General features: G+C 54.5%; 1 protein-coding gene across 11 annotated transcripts in view; it reads right to left on the bottom strand.

Moving 5' to 3' along the window:
- Nucleotides 1–17787, bottom strand: part of PKD1L1 (polycystin 1 like 1, transient receptor potential channel interacting) — a 133259-nt gene that overhangs the window by 92701 nt on the left and 22771 nt on the right. For 10 of the 11 annotated variants that reach the window (XM_045494233.1, XM_045494238.1, XM_045494234.1 and 7 more), the window contains 9 exons: nucleotides 14939–15027; nucleotides 13065–13185; nucleotides 12307–12518; nucleotides 11684–11982; nucleotides 6193–6366; nucleotides 4171–4290; nucleotides 3579–3747; nucleotides 2601–2840; nucleotides 1909–2041 (listed from right to left, as the gene is read on the bottom strand). In XM_045494233.1, the coding sequence (XP_045350189.1) occupies nucleotides 1909–2041; nucleotides 2601–2840; nucleotides 3579–3747; nucleotides 4171–4290; nucleotides 6193–6366; nucleotides 11684–11982; nucleotides 12307–12518; nucleotides 13065–13185; nucleotides 14939–15027 (1557 nt within the window). Of the gene's footprint in view, nucleotides 1–1908; nucleotides 2042–2600; nucleotides 2841–3578; nucleotides 3748–4170; nucleotides 4291–6192; nucleotides 6367–11683; nucleotides 11983–12306; nucleotides 12519–13064; nucleotides 13186–13286; nucleotides 13477–14938; nucleotides 15028–17787 lie in introns of those variants that run through there. The other variant, XM_045494239.1, reaches the window with a different exon arrangement.

Raw genomic sequence — 17787 nt, forward strand, 5'->3', positions numbered from 1 at the left:
ACGAGTCAATATACAAAAACAAGAAAGAATACGTGAATATTTATACTTATATACCCATGAGAGGAAAAATCCTTCTAAGCATAAGATTAATGGGAAAATATGAAAGGGAAAAGGTGAATAGATCTGATTCCATAGAAATTTAAACTTCTGAACAAATATAGTTTCAAAAAGATATCCACATAGAAAAGAAACACATGGGTAAAATACATGAAAGTTAGTATTGTTTAAAACGTTTTTATGTTTATTTTTGAGAGAGACACAGTGACAGAGTGTGAGTGGGGGAGGGACAGAGAGAGAGGGAGGCACAGCATCTGAAGCAGGCTCCAGGCTCCGAGCTCCAAGCTGTCAGCACAGAGCCGGGCACGGGGCTCGAACCCACGAATTGCGAGATCAAGGCCTGAGCTGAAGTCGGACACTTAACCACTGAGCCCCCCATGCGCCCCAGTATCATTAAAAATCAAGAAATATTAGGGGTGCCTAGTGGCGCAGTGGGTTAAGCATCTGTTTTCTCATCTTAGCCCAGGTCATGATCTCACAGCTCGTGAGTTCGAGCCCCGCGTCAGGCTCTGCACTGACAGTGAGGGGCCTGCTTGGGATTCTCTCTCTCCCTCTCTCCCTGTCTGCCCCTCCCCCACGTGTATACACTCTGTCTCTCTCTAAAACAAATTTAAAAAGAAAGAAACTGGTATTTATTAAAATTGGAATGTGACTTTTGATGTTAAGTGTGTCCAGTGACAGTGGCATTCTCCTGATGCATTTCAGATGATTTCCCGTTTTTCTTTACACTCTTAGAAAATGTGTATGAGACAAAAAAACTATGAAGAAAAAACGGACTCGTCAATGTTGTTTTATTTTAAAAATGAAAAAAACTTGAGTACTCTTTTTTGTGGAAAACAACCCCAGGAGGTGCCTGGCTGGCTCAGTCAGTAGAATGTGCCACTCTTGATCTCAGGGTTGTGAGTTCGAGCCCTCGCTGGGTGTAGAGCTTACTTAGAAAACAAAAAAAGAAGAGAACCACAGATCACACAGCCAATACACAGTTTGAGCCACATGGAGTCAACTCGACCATGTTTAACCAGGGAAAAACCCCATTTGGTGGCTCAACCCAAGAGCAGAGTCAGGATTTAAGCGCAGACCCCTCTCCCCTGATTCCAGGGGGACCCATGCTCCTAATGGCCATGTTAGGGGTCCCCCCTGACCTTCTGTCCATCTCCCCGACCCAGAGAGCCCATTGTCCGTGCAGACTGATGACCTTGTAGGCACATGCTGGCCTCATGGGGGCATGGGTCTCACTTGTAAGAGACTGTCACTGTCCCGCAGGGCCCACATGGCCAGGAACCACCCGGGCCTTGCCCAATGGACTGTGTACCCCCCGATCCCCACTGCCTCATCTGGGGTAGGAGGTCCCCAACCCAAGACCCTGGTCAGCAGCCCATCAACGGCCTCTGATGCCGGAAAACCACGGGACACATTCGGGCAAATGCAGCTGAGTCCCAGGCTTTCACTCCGTGTGTCACTGGACACTTCTGCCCTGAAAGAGGAAATCCGCTCCACACGAGAGGCCTCAAAGGAACAAAAGGAATAAAAAGTGGCCCTACTTTTCCTAACCCATAGTAGGCGCTCAGGAAAGGGCTGGCTGACACCATGTGTACCCGAACATCCCGTTCTCCTGACAACACTTCTGTGCTTTGCACCAGCAATTTCTGGAAAGCTTCTCAGAGCCAGCGGCTCTGAGCACCAGAGGAAGAGGGGAGAATGAAGGCCCAATCAGCCCGGAAGGAGGACCCTGGGCCTGGCTCTGGGCGCTCAGAGGCCCTCAGAAGCGCCGCCTCGCGTCCAGCATGGAGGGCCGGTTGCACAGAGCCTCCCTTTACTGCCCCAAGTGCCGTCGTTCTGGCCCAGCCCTACCTGCACCTTCCCTGGCCCCATGTTCTTCACCGGGGGTGGCTGGCAGGGCTCACGCACGACGAAAAGTTGCTTTCTCAGGGAGGCGGTGCTGACATCATTGAAGGCGAGGACCTGGACGGTAAACTCCCCTTCCCTGGAAGGGCCACAACACACAGGAATGAAGAGACTGAGCCCGTCCGTCTGTCTCTCCTCCTCCGGGACACCCTCCATCGGAGTGAGTGTAGAACTCCAAGCCGGGAGGCTCAGACCCGGACCCGGGGGGGCCTGCGCCTTGTCCACTCCTAACCTTGAACGAGGCTTCCCGTGGGCACGTCCACCTCCCCAGGCAGGCCTAGCTGTGCGTGGATCTCCAGAATGCCTCACACCAGGTAAACAGTGGGTGCTCAATAAATACCGAATGAAAGGACACAGCCCAAGCGCCTCAGGATGACAGAGAGGCCCTTCGCAGTCTTCCGAGCCCCTTCTACCCGCGTCGGGCCCCCACCCCTCGTCCCACTGCCCTCTCCGTGCCTCCTAGGGCTGAGAACATCCATCCTCCTCCTGCCGTCCCCAGACCGGGAGCTCCCGGGGAGCAGCTGGGTTTACACGTCACTCTTCAGTATCTGCCAACGGCATGCGCTGCGGGGTCGGTTAGGAGACCCTTACGTGCCGGCCTCCACGTGCAGGGCCCTGCCTGCACCTGAGCCCCTCACCTGCTGTAGCTGTGGCTGGCAGAGCTGCCCCCCGGGCCCATGGCACCGTCCCCAAAGTCCCACAGGAAAGCGACGTCGCTGCCGAAGTTGAGTCTGCACTCAAAGGTCACGCTGGTGTTGAGCAGAGCCGAGGACGGGGATGCGAGCCGATTGGCGACGATTCTCCTCTGAGCCCTGATGCGGTGGGGCTCCGAGGCCACCCTGCCCAGCCTGCTGGAAGCCTGCACTGTCACGCTGTACCTGGGGGGGGGGGGGTGGTGGCGGGGACCGAGGAGGGGGCAGGTAGGGCAGGGGGAGATAGGAACAGGTCAGGGGCAGAGAACCCCGTCTCACTGCCCGAGAAAGGTGGGGGTGGGCACGGTCCTCCACAGGGCTTTCCCAGGGCTTTCCTTACTGGGGAAGCCACCCCTCGGTCATTAGGTCAGTAACCTCCAGAGTGGGGGGGGAGGGTCAAGCACTGGGGACCCCTCCTTGGAGGGGGAATTTACCCAGGTGGGGGAGATGGGATCTGAACCCAGGAAAGTTTGGTTCCAAAGCCCCACACATGCCCCTGGTGCAAGCGGGAAGGAAGGAGCCTCTTCTTTAAATTCACATTTGAGGGGCGCCTGGGGGCCCAGTCAGTTCAGCGTCCAAGCCTCTGACTTCGGCTCAGGTCATGATCTCACAGCTCATGGGATTGAGCCCTGAATCGGGCTCTGTGCTGACAGCTCAGAGCCTGCTTAGAATTCTCTCTCTCTCTCTCTCTCTCTCTTTCAGTCTCTGCCCCTCTCCCGCTCACACTCTCTCCCAAAATAAATACACTTAAAGAAATCAAAGTTTAAACATGAAAAAACAAACAAATATACATTTGAAGTCCCATTCGCGGACACACCAGCGGCACTAAGCGTGAATGTAGCTCGAGGTCGTGGCGGGGAGACCTGTACACTGAGCTACGGCCACACTGCCAGCAGCCACCCCTCGTGATGCCCATTGACTGACCACTGGGGGATGCGGAGTCTTTTCCTAATGCTCCTGGAAGTTGTCCTCACGGGTGGGCCTTCTCCGAAATACCACAGGAACTCCAGGGGGACTGTCTCCTTGGTCACAGCCAGAAAGGTGATGTCGGTGTCGGTGGCAAACACGGTTCCGTTAGTGTAGACAGAGATGGCTGTGTACGTGAGGGAGGTACGGATGCCTCGGGCCATCCAGGGACCCCAGCCTCCTCACCTCCCACATGGTCGGGCGGGAAGGCAGGATCCTGAGCCCACTGACACACAGGTGGCCCCAGTGCAAAGGCCAGCAAAGTCCTAAAGTGACGGGGCCGATTCCCTATGAAATCTCCTGGAAAGCGTCTGGTATGGGGTCAGGGGCTCCCAGAGGATTCTGTACCATAACCCACCCCGTACCTTCAGGCTGAAGCCTCGAGGTGGGTGGTTTCTAGAAAGCCCTACAACAAACTACAGGGAAACACAGAGCTAGTTCAAGGGCAAAAGAAAATCTCAGCAGAGCTAATCGCGGACACTGGCATTGCCCGGGGCCCTCGGTGATCCCGACTGACTCTGACAAGTCTCGAATCAGAAAGGGAACATACGCTGCATCTGGAACCGAACAGTCACGGGTTTCCACGCCTGGCCGCTGCCCGCTCGTGTCCGAGAAGTGAAGGACACGTTCCACGAGGGCCCAGTTGGAAAACGATGTGTGACGACAGTGCCTACGCGGGAAAACACAAAACAGAAAACGTGGCGACGATCTTAAAAATCCACTCCTCTGTCTCAAGCAACAGATGGTCTCTAGTTTCCATTTTTTACTCTCTCTCTCTGAATCCCAGTGGATTTCAAAATTCTGAAGCCCGAGGTTTGGAATCAGACAAGCCTGCGGAACGTGAACCCTGTCACAGAATGTTTTTCGCGGGAATCCTGTGTTTTCTCTTCTCCCCCAGGAACTGCCTGGCCCGGCAGTAACTGTTAATTCCTTTGCTGGATGGCCTCGTCTTTAAAGGGCCTCCCCGGTGCGCACCAAGGAGTGTCTTACTTCACAAGGGCTCCTAACAGGGTCAGGCGGGGGCAAGCTTTTCACCCCTCGGACACGCAATGCAAAGGGCTGCACACACATGATACGTGCGCACACACGTACACATATACGCACACACGCGTGTGTGCGTGTACCGGGAGGGCAGGCACCCCACATGGTGTCAGGGTCCAGAGCAGGACCGTCACGTCTGGGCACACTGGTCTGCTGGGACAGGAGGAGAGGAGACGGGTCTTTGTTCTCAGGGACTGGTGTTCTGTGCAGTTCTTCTCTTCACGGAGACAAAATCCTCTTTTATAACAACGGTAACATGCAGTGGGTATTTTGTTCTTCATCAATGCTCTAGAATATTTTTTTAACGTTTATTTATTTTTGAGAGGCAGAGCGTGAGCAGGGTGGGGGCAGAGAGAGAGGAGACACAGAATCTGAAACGGGCTCCAGGCTCTGCACGGACAGCAGCGAGCCCGACACGGGGCTCAAACTCATGAACTGTGAGGTCATGATCTGAGCCGAACTCGGACGTTCGACTGACTGAGCCTGTTTTAGAATTTCTGAAAAATAAATATCTCATGTCTAAGAGTGACAGCATCTCACTGACCACACCTACAACTCAGTTCTGACCAGGACACAGTCACCAGCCGGGAAGAGGAACCACGACGTACGAATCCGCACGAGACTACTCGGGTGGTCCATCTGTGCCGGGTCTCCCGATCCCAACTCCCAGTGCAGACCCCAAGGGCACAGACTAAAATCCCTCCTCCCTGTGTTTTGTGACATCCTGGACAGAGAGGCACTCACGGGGCTAAGTGTATAGAGAGTGTGCGGTCGGTGTGTAAGACCCCATGAGTATCATCCGGACACGTCCTCGCTGGCCTCTCCTTTTCCCTGCTTCCGGGAAACATAACCCATAATTCCATCCTCTGAGGCTGAGTATCTCCGACGGGTGCCCACACTTGCCCACGACTCTTCTTCCCACGTGTTGCTGATATTTGGCTGGGATCCTCCACTCCCACTCCACCGGCCTCCAAGCCGGGTCCCTTACAACACTGAGCGCCAAGGGAGCCCCCGCCGGTGGCCGTGGGCCCGATGTGAGCGAAGCGGGAGGAGAGCGCCTGGCACCCTGTGAGCATTCAGCCGTCTGCAGCACCCGTCGGGCCTCCTCTCTGTGCGCGGACTCACTGCCACGCTGTCAGCCCCAAATGCTCTCCCCACACCCGTTACCTCGCGGCAGACCCACTCCTCAAGGCCCATCGTGGACTGCTTACCCTGCAGGTGCACACGATCCCTCCCGAAACCTCCCGGGCCCTGGCCGTGCCCTTGGGGACGCAGCTCCGTGTCCTGGCTCCTGTTTTTCAGACTCAGACCTCCATGCATTTACTAGACTGTGAATCCCGAGACAAGGACACTGGACGCGCCCCTCAGAGCACAGTACTGTGCAATCAGTGCTTGCTGAGCGAGGCGCGGTGAGGCAGGAGCGCGTGTCTGGATGGGGAATGGCTATGCCCCGCACCGTACAACGCCAGCACAGAGGCCCGCCGCGTCCAGAGTGGAGGGCGGGAGGTTCAGACCCCGGTGCAGCTCTTACCTTTCTGATCCGTGCGGGAGTCCGTGAGGACAAGAAGCCTGTCCTTGTGGATGCTGCTGGAGTTCATGGACACGGACACGGTCGCAGGGCCGATGTCCACATAATAGGGGCCGAACTCTTTTTCAGTTCCACGGAACTCACTGTGAATAACTGCCTTGAGCGTATAGACTCCTTCTGGAAAAAGGAGGAAGAATGACCACTAGATGAACCATTAAAAATATGTGCAACATCAAACCTGCGTGGAAGGGCAGCGACGGTGATGACACTGGGAACTGACACAGCAGAGGCGACTTTCTCTTTCAGGAGGGCCACGTCATGGGCACGGGACACCCCGCAGGCGGGCCACGTCGTGGGCATGGGACACTCCACAGGGCCCTGCGTGGGTTTTAGTGCTCTGCTGTGGTGAAAGTCTTAATAATTTTCATTAACAAAGGGCTCTGCATTTGCATTTTGCCCTGGGCCCCGGGAGTTCTGCTGTGGTACACATTCACAAGGATGGAGACAGACCCTGGTCACCCCACCACTAGGCAAAACAATACAGTGGTTGTGAATATCACAAGCACAGACAAGCACACGCGGCACACAACTGCCCTTTTATGAAGTGGGGGGGGGGGGGTGGCGCTGAGCTGGCTGGCAGGCGGGAGACCACTGAGCACATAAAACACTCTACAAAAGTTAAGACGGGGAGCCCCTGGGTGGCTCGGTCAGTTGAGCATCTGACTCTTGCTGTCAGCTCAGGTCATGATCGCACTGTTCATGAGTTTGAGCCCTGCATCGGGCTCTGTGCTGATGTCTCGGAGCCTGCTTGGGATTCTCCCTCTCTCTCTCTTTGCCCCTCCCCGACTCCCACTGTCTCTCTAAATAAATAAGTATATATTTGTTTAATCTTTCCGGGGGCACTTGCGTGACTCAGTCAGCGGAGGGTCCGACTTCAAATCAGATCATGAATTCCCCATTTGTGGGTTCGAGCCCCACTTTGGGCTCCCTGCTGTCAGCACAGAGCCTGCTTCAGATCCTCTGTCTTGTTCTCTCTCTGTCCCTCCCCAACCTGTGCTCTCTTTTCAAAATTAAACAATAAAAAAAAATTTATAAAAAAAAATTTATTAAAAAAAGCAGAAATTAATAAACTTAGGGGAGGAATGTAATTAATGAAATTCAAAGACTGGTCCTTTAAATAAACCAATGAAACTGTGCCTGACCCAGTCAAGGACAAGGAGAAAGCATAACCCAGAAACAAGACGCGGCAGAAGGAGATACCCATGAACACTGATGAAACATAAGGAGCCGTTACCGCCCGCTTGGCTCACTTCATGCAAATACACGCGACAACCGGGGTTCAGTGGATGCTTTCCCAAGAAAATGTAACTTAAAAAAACTAACTGCAACAGAAATAGAAAACTTCAACAGTAAAAATAAACTCTTTCATTTATTATTTTTTTAAGTTGATTTATTTATCCTGGGGGGGGGGGCAGAGACAGAGAGACAGAGAGAGTCCCAAGCAGGCTCCATGCTGTCAGCGCAGAGCCCAACATGGGGCTGGATCCCATGAATGGTGAGATCATAACCTGAGCTGAAATCAAGAGTTGGATGCTCAACTGACTGAGCCACCCAGGAGCCCAAAAATAAAATCTTAAAAAAAAAAAAAGGTTGTGGGGGATCGGGGGGTGCACCTGGTCGTCTCAGTCAGTGGAGCATGCGACCCTTGATCTCAGGGTCATGAGTCTGGGCACCATGTTGGGTGTAGAGATTACGTAAAAATAAATTTTAATTTTTAAAAATTTTTTTTTATTTTTACATTTATTTTTGAAAGACAGAGTGAGACAGAGCACAAGTGGAGGAGGGGCAGAGAGAGAAGGAGACACAGAATCTGAAACAGGCTCCAGGCTCTGAGCTGTCAGCACAGGGCCCGACACGGGTCTTGAACTCACGAACTGTGAGATCATGACCTGAGCTGAAGTTGGACGCTCAACTGACTGAGCCACCCAGGCGCCCCCGTAAAAATAAAATTTAAAAAAAATAAAAGAAGAAGAAAACATCTCAACAGATGAATTCCCACGGATAAAATAGAAGGTGGCATAGAAGAAATGGAAGCAATTAACATCTATATGCGTGTGTATGTATCAGTCTCAGAGAGTTATCAGCAAATTCTCCAAAACAGAATAATGATTTCCAAAGCTATTTAAACCATTTCAAGACCAACAAAAGAATAAAGAAAACCTCCACACAACATCGATACCCCAAATTCAAAACAACCGCACAAAACTTAGTGACTACAGACGAGTCCCATGTGATTACCAGAGGAAGAAACATAACTAAAATGTTGGGAAACTGAATTCAGCAGCATGAAGAACAGTACCCCCAAATCCAGTGGGTTTTCCCTCCTAGGAATTCCAGGGTGATTCAGTATTAAGATGCTGGTTAGCGGCACCCGGGGGGCTCAGTCGGTTGAGCGTCCGACTTCGGCTCAGGTCATGATCTCACAGCTTGTGTGTCAGGCTCTGTGCTGACAGCTCGGAGCCGCGAACCTGCTTCAGGTTCTGTGTCTCCCTCTCTGTCTGTCTCTGCCCCTCCCCTGCTCATGCTCTGTCTCTCTCTCTCTCTGTCAAAAATAAATAAACGTTAAAAAAAAAAAAATAGAAAGATGTTGGTTAATATTTACAGCTCTAAAGAGGCAGGAAAGAAATCATAAGATCAGCTCCACAGATATTGAAAAGGGTTTCACAAGTTGGATGACTCTTGATTTTATTTCATTTTTTTTTTAGTAGGCTCTAAGCCCAAAATGAGGCTTGAACTCACGACCCCATGGTCAAGAGTCACATCCTCCACCAAATGAGCCAGCCAGGTGCCCCATGGCTCTTGACATTAAAAAAAAGTCCTTGATAGGAACCCTCTTCCGCTGTTGGTGGGAACGCAAACTGGTGCAGCCACTGTGGAAAACGGTATGGAGCTTCCTCAAAAAATTATAAATAGAACTACACTATGATGGAGGATTTGCACTACTAGGTGTTTACCCAAAGAATACAAGAATACTAATCCAAAGGGATACACACACGCCTATGCTCACTGCAGCATTTTCACAACAGCCAAACTACAGAAACAGCCCAAGCATCCATCGGCAGGTGAATGAACAGATGTGGTACATATATACAATCAGATATTATTCAGCCATAAAACAAAATGAAATCTTGCCATTTGCAATGACGTGGCTGGAAGTAGACAGTATTATGCTAAGCCAAATAAGCCAGTCAGAGAAAGACAAATATGGTTTCACTTATATGTAGATTTCAGGAAACAAAACGAATGAACAAAGGAAAAGAGAGAGAGGCAAATCAAGAAACAGACTCGTAACCACAGAGAACACACTGATGGTCACCAGAAGGGAGGAGGGCGGGGAAAACAGGTTTTGGGGATGAAGGAGGCACTTGGGCGATGCATGGATGTGCTGAATCACTATATTGTACGCCTCAAACTAACGTAACACGGGTATTCAATTCCTAGCTGGAATTTGAAATTAAAAAAATTTTAAAGTCCTTGATAAAAGAGCAAAGATGAAAATTTCCTTAACATTTGATAAGTTACATCGGTCCCAAGTCTGGCACCCAGTTTAACAAACGACACTAAAAGCATCTCGCGACAAAGATGCCGCCATCCTCTCCCTTCAGGCCCCCTGTTCAGGAAGTCCCAGCCAAGGTGATTAAGTAGGACAGGGAAGGGCAGGTGTCAGGCCGGGGGTACGGGGTTGGCATATCACTACTTGTAAATAATGTTTACATGACTGACAAACACTGAAGAATACGCTTCACGGTCAAGGATTTGTGGCCACTCAGAGCGATAGAACGGTGCAACGTTAATAGCGAATACCAGCAACTCCTCCACACCCGACAACAACCAACCTGAAGATAACACCTGATGGGTGTCCTCTCTATGAGCTAAAACTCAGAGACCATAAAAGAAAAGATAGAGTATACTTGATAGAAATTAAAATTTCTGCATGAAAAGCAAAAACAACTCTAAGCAAAGCCTGAACACAAATGACACACTGAGAAAAAGAACTATTGCAGCTTATATCACCTACAAAGGGCTAATCTTTGTAATTACCGAAAGTGCTCATACGAACACCATGGGGAGTTGAGCCACAAAAGTGCTATTCTGGGTACAATACGGCAGACGCTGGCCCTTTCTCACGGTCGGACCTAATATCTAGTGAGAGCTGCCCTGGGGACTAGAAACCAGCCAACCCTTGTTGCGGGCAGTTTAGTAATAACCGTCAAGTTACAAATGCACCTGGGGCGCCTGGGCGGCTCAGTCAGTTGAGCATCTGACTCTGGCTCAGGTCACGGTCTCACCATTCGTGAGTTCGAGCCTCACATCGGGCTCGCTGCTCTCAGCCTGTCAGCTCAGCCAGCTTTGGATCCCCTGTCCCCCCTCTCTCTGCCCCTCCCCCTGCTTACTCTCTCTCAAAAAATAAGTAAAAAAAAAAAAAAATTACAAACGCACTTAGCATTTGAGGCAATGATTCCTCTTTTCTTTGAAGTGGCAAAATGGCACACACATGTGATTAGTCACCGCGGTGTTGTCTGTGATATTGAAAGATTAGAAGAACTCTCGATGTGTACAGATAAAAAGCATGGTTAAATAGACTCGGGCACATTAATGTGCACCCTGCATGTGGCAGGGCAGGGAAGCCTGTCCTGTGGGGACACAGGAGGAGCTCCAAGACGTGGCCGGGCGTGTGTGCCAGCGGGGAGCAGGGCTCCGAGTGCCGCGCTCATCTGTGTTCAGGAGGAGAGAGGGTCATGTACGGGCACCAGAGGCCTAAGAGATAGAGAGCAGGGGTCCCTGAGGGGGGACACCCATCACCACACATGCCTCTGTAAGGTGGGGGCTTGAACTATGAGGATGTCCCAAGTTCAAAAGATAATTTTAAAAGATAAACAGAAAGCGGGAAGTTGCACGCTGCTGGCGAGCGGGAAAAGGTCAGAATTCCCACCCACCTCGCCCCCCACACCGGCGCTGGGGACTCGGTCCTTCTCCGGGCAGCACGGTCCCAGCGCCACGGTGTCCGGAGAAAGAGGTTTTTTGTCACTTTGCCTACATGCAAGGTGTTCGACACTTTAGTACAAACGATGAAGCATGCAGCATCATGCGCGTGTGCACCCACCTGAAGGACAGTGTCAGCAGTTCATACGGTGGCTCAGAGCTTTCCCTGGGGAGGGTCACGTGGCTCCCCAGGTGTGGGAGCAGGACAGACCCCTGTCCCGCCTCCCCTACGTGGGGAAGGGTAGCAGCGGGGCCGGCAGGACGCAGCAAGGGAAAGTGCTCGGGGGCGGGCTCGGTGCAGCCCCCAAGCCTGTGTTACCAAGACACGGAGGGTGCGGGAGCCCCGGGAGGAGCGGGGTCTCCTCTGGCCCAGTGTGGCCGGGGCTACCCGTGGGGTGTCACCAAGTCTGCACCCGCTGCCCGTGCTCTAAACGGACGCCGGACCACCCACCTTTCCCAAACTGGTGGAAGGCGGTGACCGCCGTTCCCTCGGACACGTCGCGGATCCTCACTTGAACCCCACAGCCGTCCCCGAAATCCAGGAGCAGACACAGACTCGCATCGGAAGCCACCTGGACCCGAAACCCCAGACTCGGAGGGGCCCGAGTGTCGGCTTCTGGGAAGCAACGAACGGCGGGATCGACTGCGTCAGCAGGACCTTGCACGGAGATGGCCCCAGGGAGACACTGAGCGAGGGGACAGAGCTGCTTGGGACGAGGCCAGGACACCGAGCCATCGTGGCCGAGGGAGCTGTGGGAGGACAGGAAGGACGGCTTCAGACAGCATGATGGTCGACCGGGAGGGATGGAGACAGGAGGGGAGCAGCCCGCCCAGAAGCAAGCGCTACGGGACCAGAGGGCAAGGCTGACTTTCACTGGTTCCTAAAGTGGGGTCCCGGGGCCAGCAGCACCGCATCACCGACCTGGTGAGAAGTGCTGGGGGGGGGGGGGGGATGTGGGGCAGTGGGAACAACGGTGGCCACCTGCGTGGTCCAGGGCGCTGAGCTCAAGGCGCTGGCCACAACTACAATCACCGCTAGGTGGACAGGAAGACAGTGAGTCGCCGGCTCGCTACCTTCTGGGCAAGGTGGGAGAATGTGAAATCGGGGCGCTGGTTTGAGCGGATGCACGCGCCCCGACCGGGGCCCCCATCGCGACAGCGGCCGACGTGACGTCAGTCCCTGGAAGCAGGTCCGGGGCCACGTCCTCTGCAGAGCGCTGCCGTCCCATGGTGCAGGAGGGGGTCCCCACCATCACGCTGCAGGAGCCCACCACAGGGCAGGTGCACTGGGATTTAAGAGGTTAAGGAGTGAGGGGTGATGACGTGGCCTAGTCTGGAGTCAGGACCGGTTTCCGGGTTTCTGCCGCGTCAGACAGCCGGCGAATAGAGCGCCCCGGTGAGGCCGAGGGCTCCCTGACTCGGCTGGGCTGGCGCAGGCCGGCCCCGTGCGCAGCACACGTGGAGGGGGACAGGATTCACGCTTGCCAGCACCCCGGCCAAGAGAGCGCCCGGGACACCCACCAGCACGTTCCACCAGGAGCCTGGGGAGCCCGTATCACCCCGAGTCCACGCTGCTCCCCGGCTGAGCTACTACCAATTTGTGGGGTCAGAGATGATCAAAGCGGACAGCTGAGCGATGGCGCTCTGGCCGACAGCAAAAACGCGCTGTACATTTTCCTTATTGAGGATCCAGTCGGGTTGTGCTTTCCAACCGCCTGAGCGGGGTCTGAAGGCCCAGAAGTTGGACACACGGCTCGCCCAAAGGCCCCAGGGCCTCCTGACCCCACCAGCAGGTTTCTGGAGACAGTCGGCCGTGTCGGGCACACACCCACCTGGGGAAGACCACAGAAGGCACTGCTCACTTTCCCAGCCACACGCATCTGTCGGCGACAGGGGCGCGGGCCACGGCTGCTCCAGGAGCTGGAGATTGTAACGGAAGGTTCCCGGTTGTTTCTGGACACAAAGGGAAAAGGGACAGTGAGGACGGCTCACGGGGCCCATCTGAACACGACTTTCTCCCCGGCTCTCCCGGGGGGCCCCTCTGTGACCCGCACCTGCTGCTTGGTGGTCTGGGTGATACCGGGGTGCCCTGCAAGTAGAGGCCGAACCAGTGTTCCGGGGATGAGTTTCACTGACGAGGAGCATATTTAAGGCCACAGACTAAAATCTGTGCCCAGATGGGACCCCGCTTCAGATGGCTGACCCGGAAGGCAGGTCACTGTCTACAGGGGCTCTGCCGTCCAGGGGAAATGGGCTGCCCTGAGGCAGAACAAGGCCTCCACGGCATTCACTGTGAGGTCACAGTGGCTACTCCTGTGTAGGACGACTGCCCACTGCGTTTGGCCCATTCACAGGTTCCGGGAAAGGGATGCGAGGGCCGTGACCCACAGCCAGCAAGGATGAGGCCCTCTTAGAGGGGCCCCATCACGTTCCCTGTCACAACCCCATATACCTGGTCCGGTGAGCCACACAGGGAAACTGTGCCCAGGCCTCTCAGGTACAGGGCACTCAGGGCTGTCTTCCCTCAGGCCCAGGGCACTCAGAGCTGCCTCACCTCAGGTACAGCACACCGAGAGCCGTCCCCTGCCTCAGGCCCAGGGCACTCAGCACTCTACCCCCCTTCACGCCCAGGGCATTCAGATGCAGTCCCCCCTCAGGTACAGGGAACACAGAAGCCATCCCCCACTCAGGTACAAAGAACTCAGACTCTGTCCTCTCTCAGGTACAAGGCACTCAGAACTGTGCCCCCCTCAGGTACAGAGGACACAGACGCCATTTCCCCCCAAAGGCACAGGGCACTCAGAGCCACCCCCCCTCAAGTATAGGGAACTGAGATGCTATTCCCCCCTCAGGTACAGGGAATTCAGACGCCATCCCCTGCTCAGGCCCAGGGCACTCAGAGCCATCCCCCATCAGGTACAGGGCTGGGCACCTTCTCTTCAGGCAGGGGAAGGTTGCTTCTGGCTCTTGTGCTCTCAACCCTGGGCAGGAAACAGCGGCTCCCGGCTCACCTGGCCTTCTGGCCAAGGTCCTGGCCCACGTGATATTCCACTGCCTCCTGTCTGGACTTCAGCCCAACCCACGTAACTCATGTTTACTGTCCATGTGTGAAAGCTCTGAGGACCGCACCCGTGCCCTCATGGGAAGGGAGAAATACTCATCACGGGAACGCCCAGGGAGTTTCAGGTCCCGTGGGCCTCACTGCCACCCTGACGGCTGCCGGGTCCAACCCTGGCCTGGGTCTCCCCCACCTCCCCTATCTTCCGTCTCTATGAACCTGACTGCCCTAGGGACCTCGTGCAAGTGGACGCCCACGACATCTATCCCTCTGTTATTGGCTCATTCCGCTTCACATCACGTGCTCAAGGCCCATCTAATGCTACTGCTTTAAAGTGTGCGTGTTTCGCACCCACTACAGGGTCTAGTGCCCTTGACCCTGGCAAGGCCCAAGGTGTTCCCAGTCTTCACAGTGCCCCCGTGGATGGCTCCCAATGTGCTGGGGGAGGTTGGTCATGGCGCCTGATCTATTTCTCTCAACCGGCAAGAAGAGGCCCTCTTTCCTCCATCACAGTTGGTGTTCTGTGTGCTGTCCACGGTCTCCCGCACTCCGGGCGGCACCCCCTACGTCACCCCAGCCCGGGTGGGTCCTCGGAAGGCCCCGTGCGTGTACAGAAGAACAGAGCTCAGCCAGGGCTCCCTGACATACCTGTTGGCACTGTCGCCTGGATCTGAAGCAGCCCCTGTTCTCCCGCTGACCACACTTAATGGCGCTTCACCAGTTGTTTCCAGAATGTTCTGCGAGGGGGAAGATAACAATCATTTGAGAGCTGCTTACAAAAACTCGGTAAATTAGGGAAAGTAACACTATTCCATTCACAGACTAGCGGTTGGCCCCTGCCGTGCTGGGCTGTAGAGAACTGGCAGAGAACAAAGCAGGCTAGTCCCCTGTTCCTGCGGAGCCCACGTTCTTGGGGACCTGGGGGGCCAGCTGGCCATGGCTGTGTGGCGGGCGCCAGGAGAGCAGGGGGTGACGTGGGAGGCAGGGAGGTTGGATGGGAATTTGCATGTCATTCTGAATGAGATGCAGGTTTGGGCACCAGTGTGGCATAATCTGACCAATGGTATGGAAGTGTTAGCCTGGCTACCATATTGAAAAAGGCCGTGGGAGGCAAGAATCCCAAGGGACATCTTCTGACTTGACTCTAGATCCAGACATTGGATGGACTCTAGAGACACGAGTGGGCAGGGTGGTGCCACTGTCTGCCCCTGTGGAATCCCTACAAGAGGTGGGCACCATAGGACATTTTTGTCAAATTGACCAGCACAGATCTCCCTTGACGTACGAGGGGGTTGCATCCAGATGAAGCCATCATAAGTTAAGACCGTTAAGTGGAAAATGCATTCAACACACCCACCGTCCCGGACATGACGGCTGAGCCTGGCCCACCTTAAACGTGCTCGGAACACCTACACGAGCCTACAGGCAGATAAAACGCTCTTCTCACAAAGCCTGTTTTATAATAAGCTGTGGAATGTCTCATGTAACTGGTTGAATGCGGACCTGAAGGTGAGAAGCCGAGCGGCTGTGTGGGAGCAGAAGGGTGGTCAGGGTCTCGGTTGCTGACTCTTGTGACCACGTGGCTGCCTGGGAGACGCTCAGGTCCTAGCGAGTGTCACCAGCATGGGAAAATTCCAAGTACAGTTTCTATGGAACACGTATTGTTTCCATACCACAGTAAAGTGGAAAATCCCAAGATGAGCCATCGTTAAGTCGCAGACCGTCTATAATGAGACTGGCTGACAGCTTCTAACTGCACTGGATGATGCGAGGGGGAGGAAAGGAGAGGCTCAGAGATTCAAACTCCCAGCTGGAGCTGCTTACAGATCTTTGTCACCTGGAAGGAATCCCGACCCTCCTGTAGCCACAGGGTTGAGACTGCTGAAAATCAAGCCAGAGGCTCCTCTCTGGGGTGTGCGTCCACACCAGCAGAATGCTGGCCAGCACCAGGAAAAGGCACAGTCCTGCCCCCAGCCCCCGGGGGTGTGGCCCTGCCAGCAGGTGGATTTCAGCCCTGGAAAACCGATTAGACAGAACAAGCTTCTGTTGCATTAGGCCACCAGGTTTGTGATTTGTGTCGGTGGCCCCGGGAAGCCCATGCAGGAGCTTGGCTCCAACGTGGCGGCCTCGCTAGGGTGTTGGTCAGGGAGGCGGGGAGGGGGGCTCGGTTAGGGACACCGGTAGGAGCCAGGAGCCAGGACGGGGCAGGAGGAGCTATGGGAGCCAAAGCAGGACCAAGCAGGAGAAAGAAGGAAAGGCAATGCCAAGGGCTTGGCAAACTCGGGGCCTGAGTGGGCACGGCTGGGCACCTGGGGCCAACTGCGCCAAGATGCGTCGCTGGCCTCCGCTCTGCCGGCGGCCGCGGCCTCCTGTGACAAAACCCACGACTCCTGCGCCAAACGGCAGGGAGGAGCCGGACGGGGGGGATGGCCGTCAGACCTTTCCAGGGCTTGCCACCTCACCGGCCCACACTCAGAGCCCCGGCCCCGACAGTGCGCCACTCGGTGTACGTATAAAAGGCAGCCACCATCCTCACACTGAGTGCCCAAGCTTCAGTTATTCTTGACATCACGTTTAGCACAAGTGGTTTCAGCCAATTAATAACCCAGCTCCTCCCCTCTCGGGAGGCCCTCACCGAACTGTCCACGCACACTCTCCACCTGCTCTGAGTACCAGACCTCAGCTCCCCAGAGGAAATCACAGCAATGTGTCGAGGGCCAAGGCCAAGGCTGACAGATGCCCAGCACCCGGCCTCTCTGCACCCCCACTGCCACCTGCCAGTCCTGCTGACCGGGGGCAGGCCCTGCCCTTTCCTGGGGATGCGACCCCTCAGGCTAAGGCAGCCCCCCTCCCTGAGTCTGGAAGGTGCCATGAGCTGGGAGCAGCCAGAGGGAACAGGACAGGGGCAGGGACGGCCACCAGCTCCTGGGCCTCCATTAGCCTCCTGCCTGCAGGTCCCGCAAATTCTACCTTCAGCTGAGCTAGTTTGTAACAACACAAGCTTACTGCCAAGGGGTTCTTTTCCAACTCTCCCTATTTATGCAAAATTTCCAGAACTAGTCCATGGAGGCTGAGAGAGGATTAGTTGTTGCCGGGGGAGCGGATGGGGAGAGATGTTCACGGGGCATTTCCTTTGGGGGACGATGAAAATGTCCCAGAACAAGAGAGCAGCGACAGTGCACAACCTCGTGGATGTTCTAAGTGCCACTTAACTGCACACCTTAAAATGGTGTTGATGGTAAAAAAAAAATAATAATAATAATAAAGGGGGAAGGGGGGAAGAGCTTAGGCCTTACGTGAACACAGTGGAAATCACGATCCATTCTGGGGATTATACAGTTCCTGTTAAATCTAAGTTGGACCATAATCTAAATTCAGCCCGTGACGACTTCCTCCCCTGTTTCCCTTCCTCCACCTCTGCCCCTCGCCCACCACACGTACACTCCAATCGTTGGTCAGCTACTCACAGGGCCTCTGAAACATCACACTGCTTTTTG

The sequence above is a fragment of the Leopardus geoffroyi genome, chromosome A2, assembly GCF_018350155.1.
Source record: "Leopardus geoffroyi isolate Oge1 chromosome A2, O.geoffroyi_Oge1_pat1.0, whole genome shotgun sequence".
Classification (NCBI taxonomy): domain Eukaryota; kingdom Metazoa; phylum Chordata; class Mammalia; order Carnivora; family Felidae; genus Leopardus; species Leopardus geoffroyi.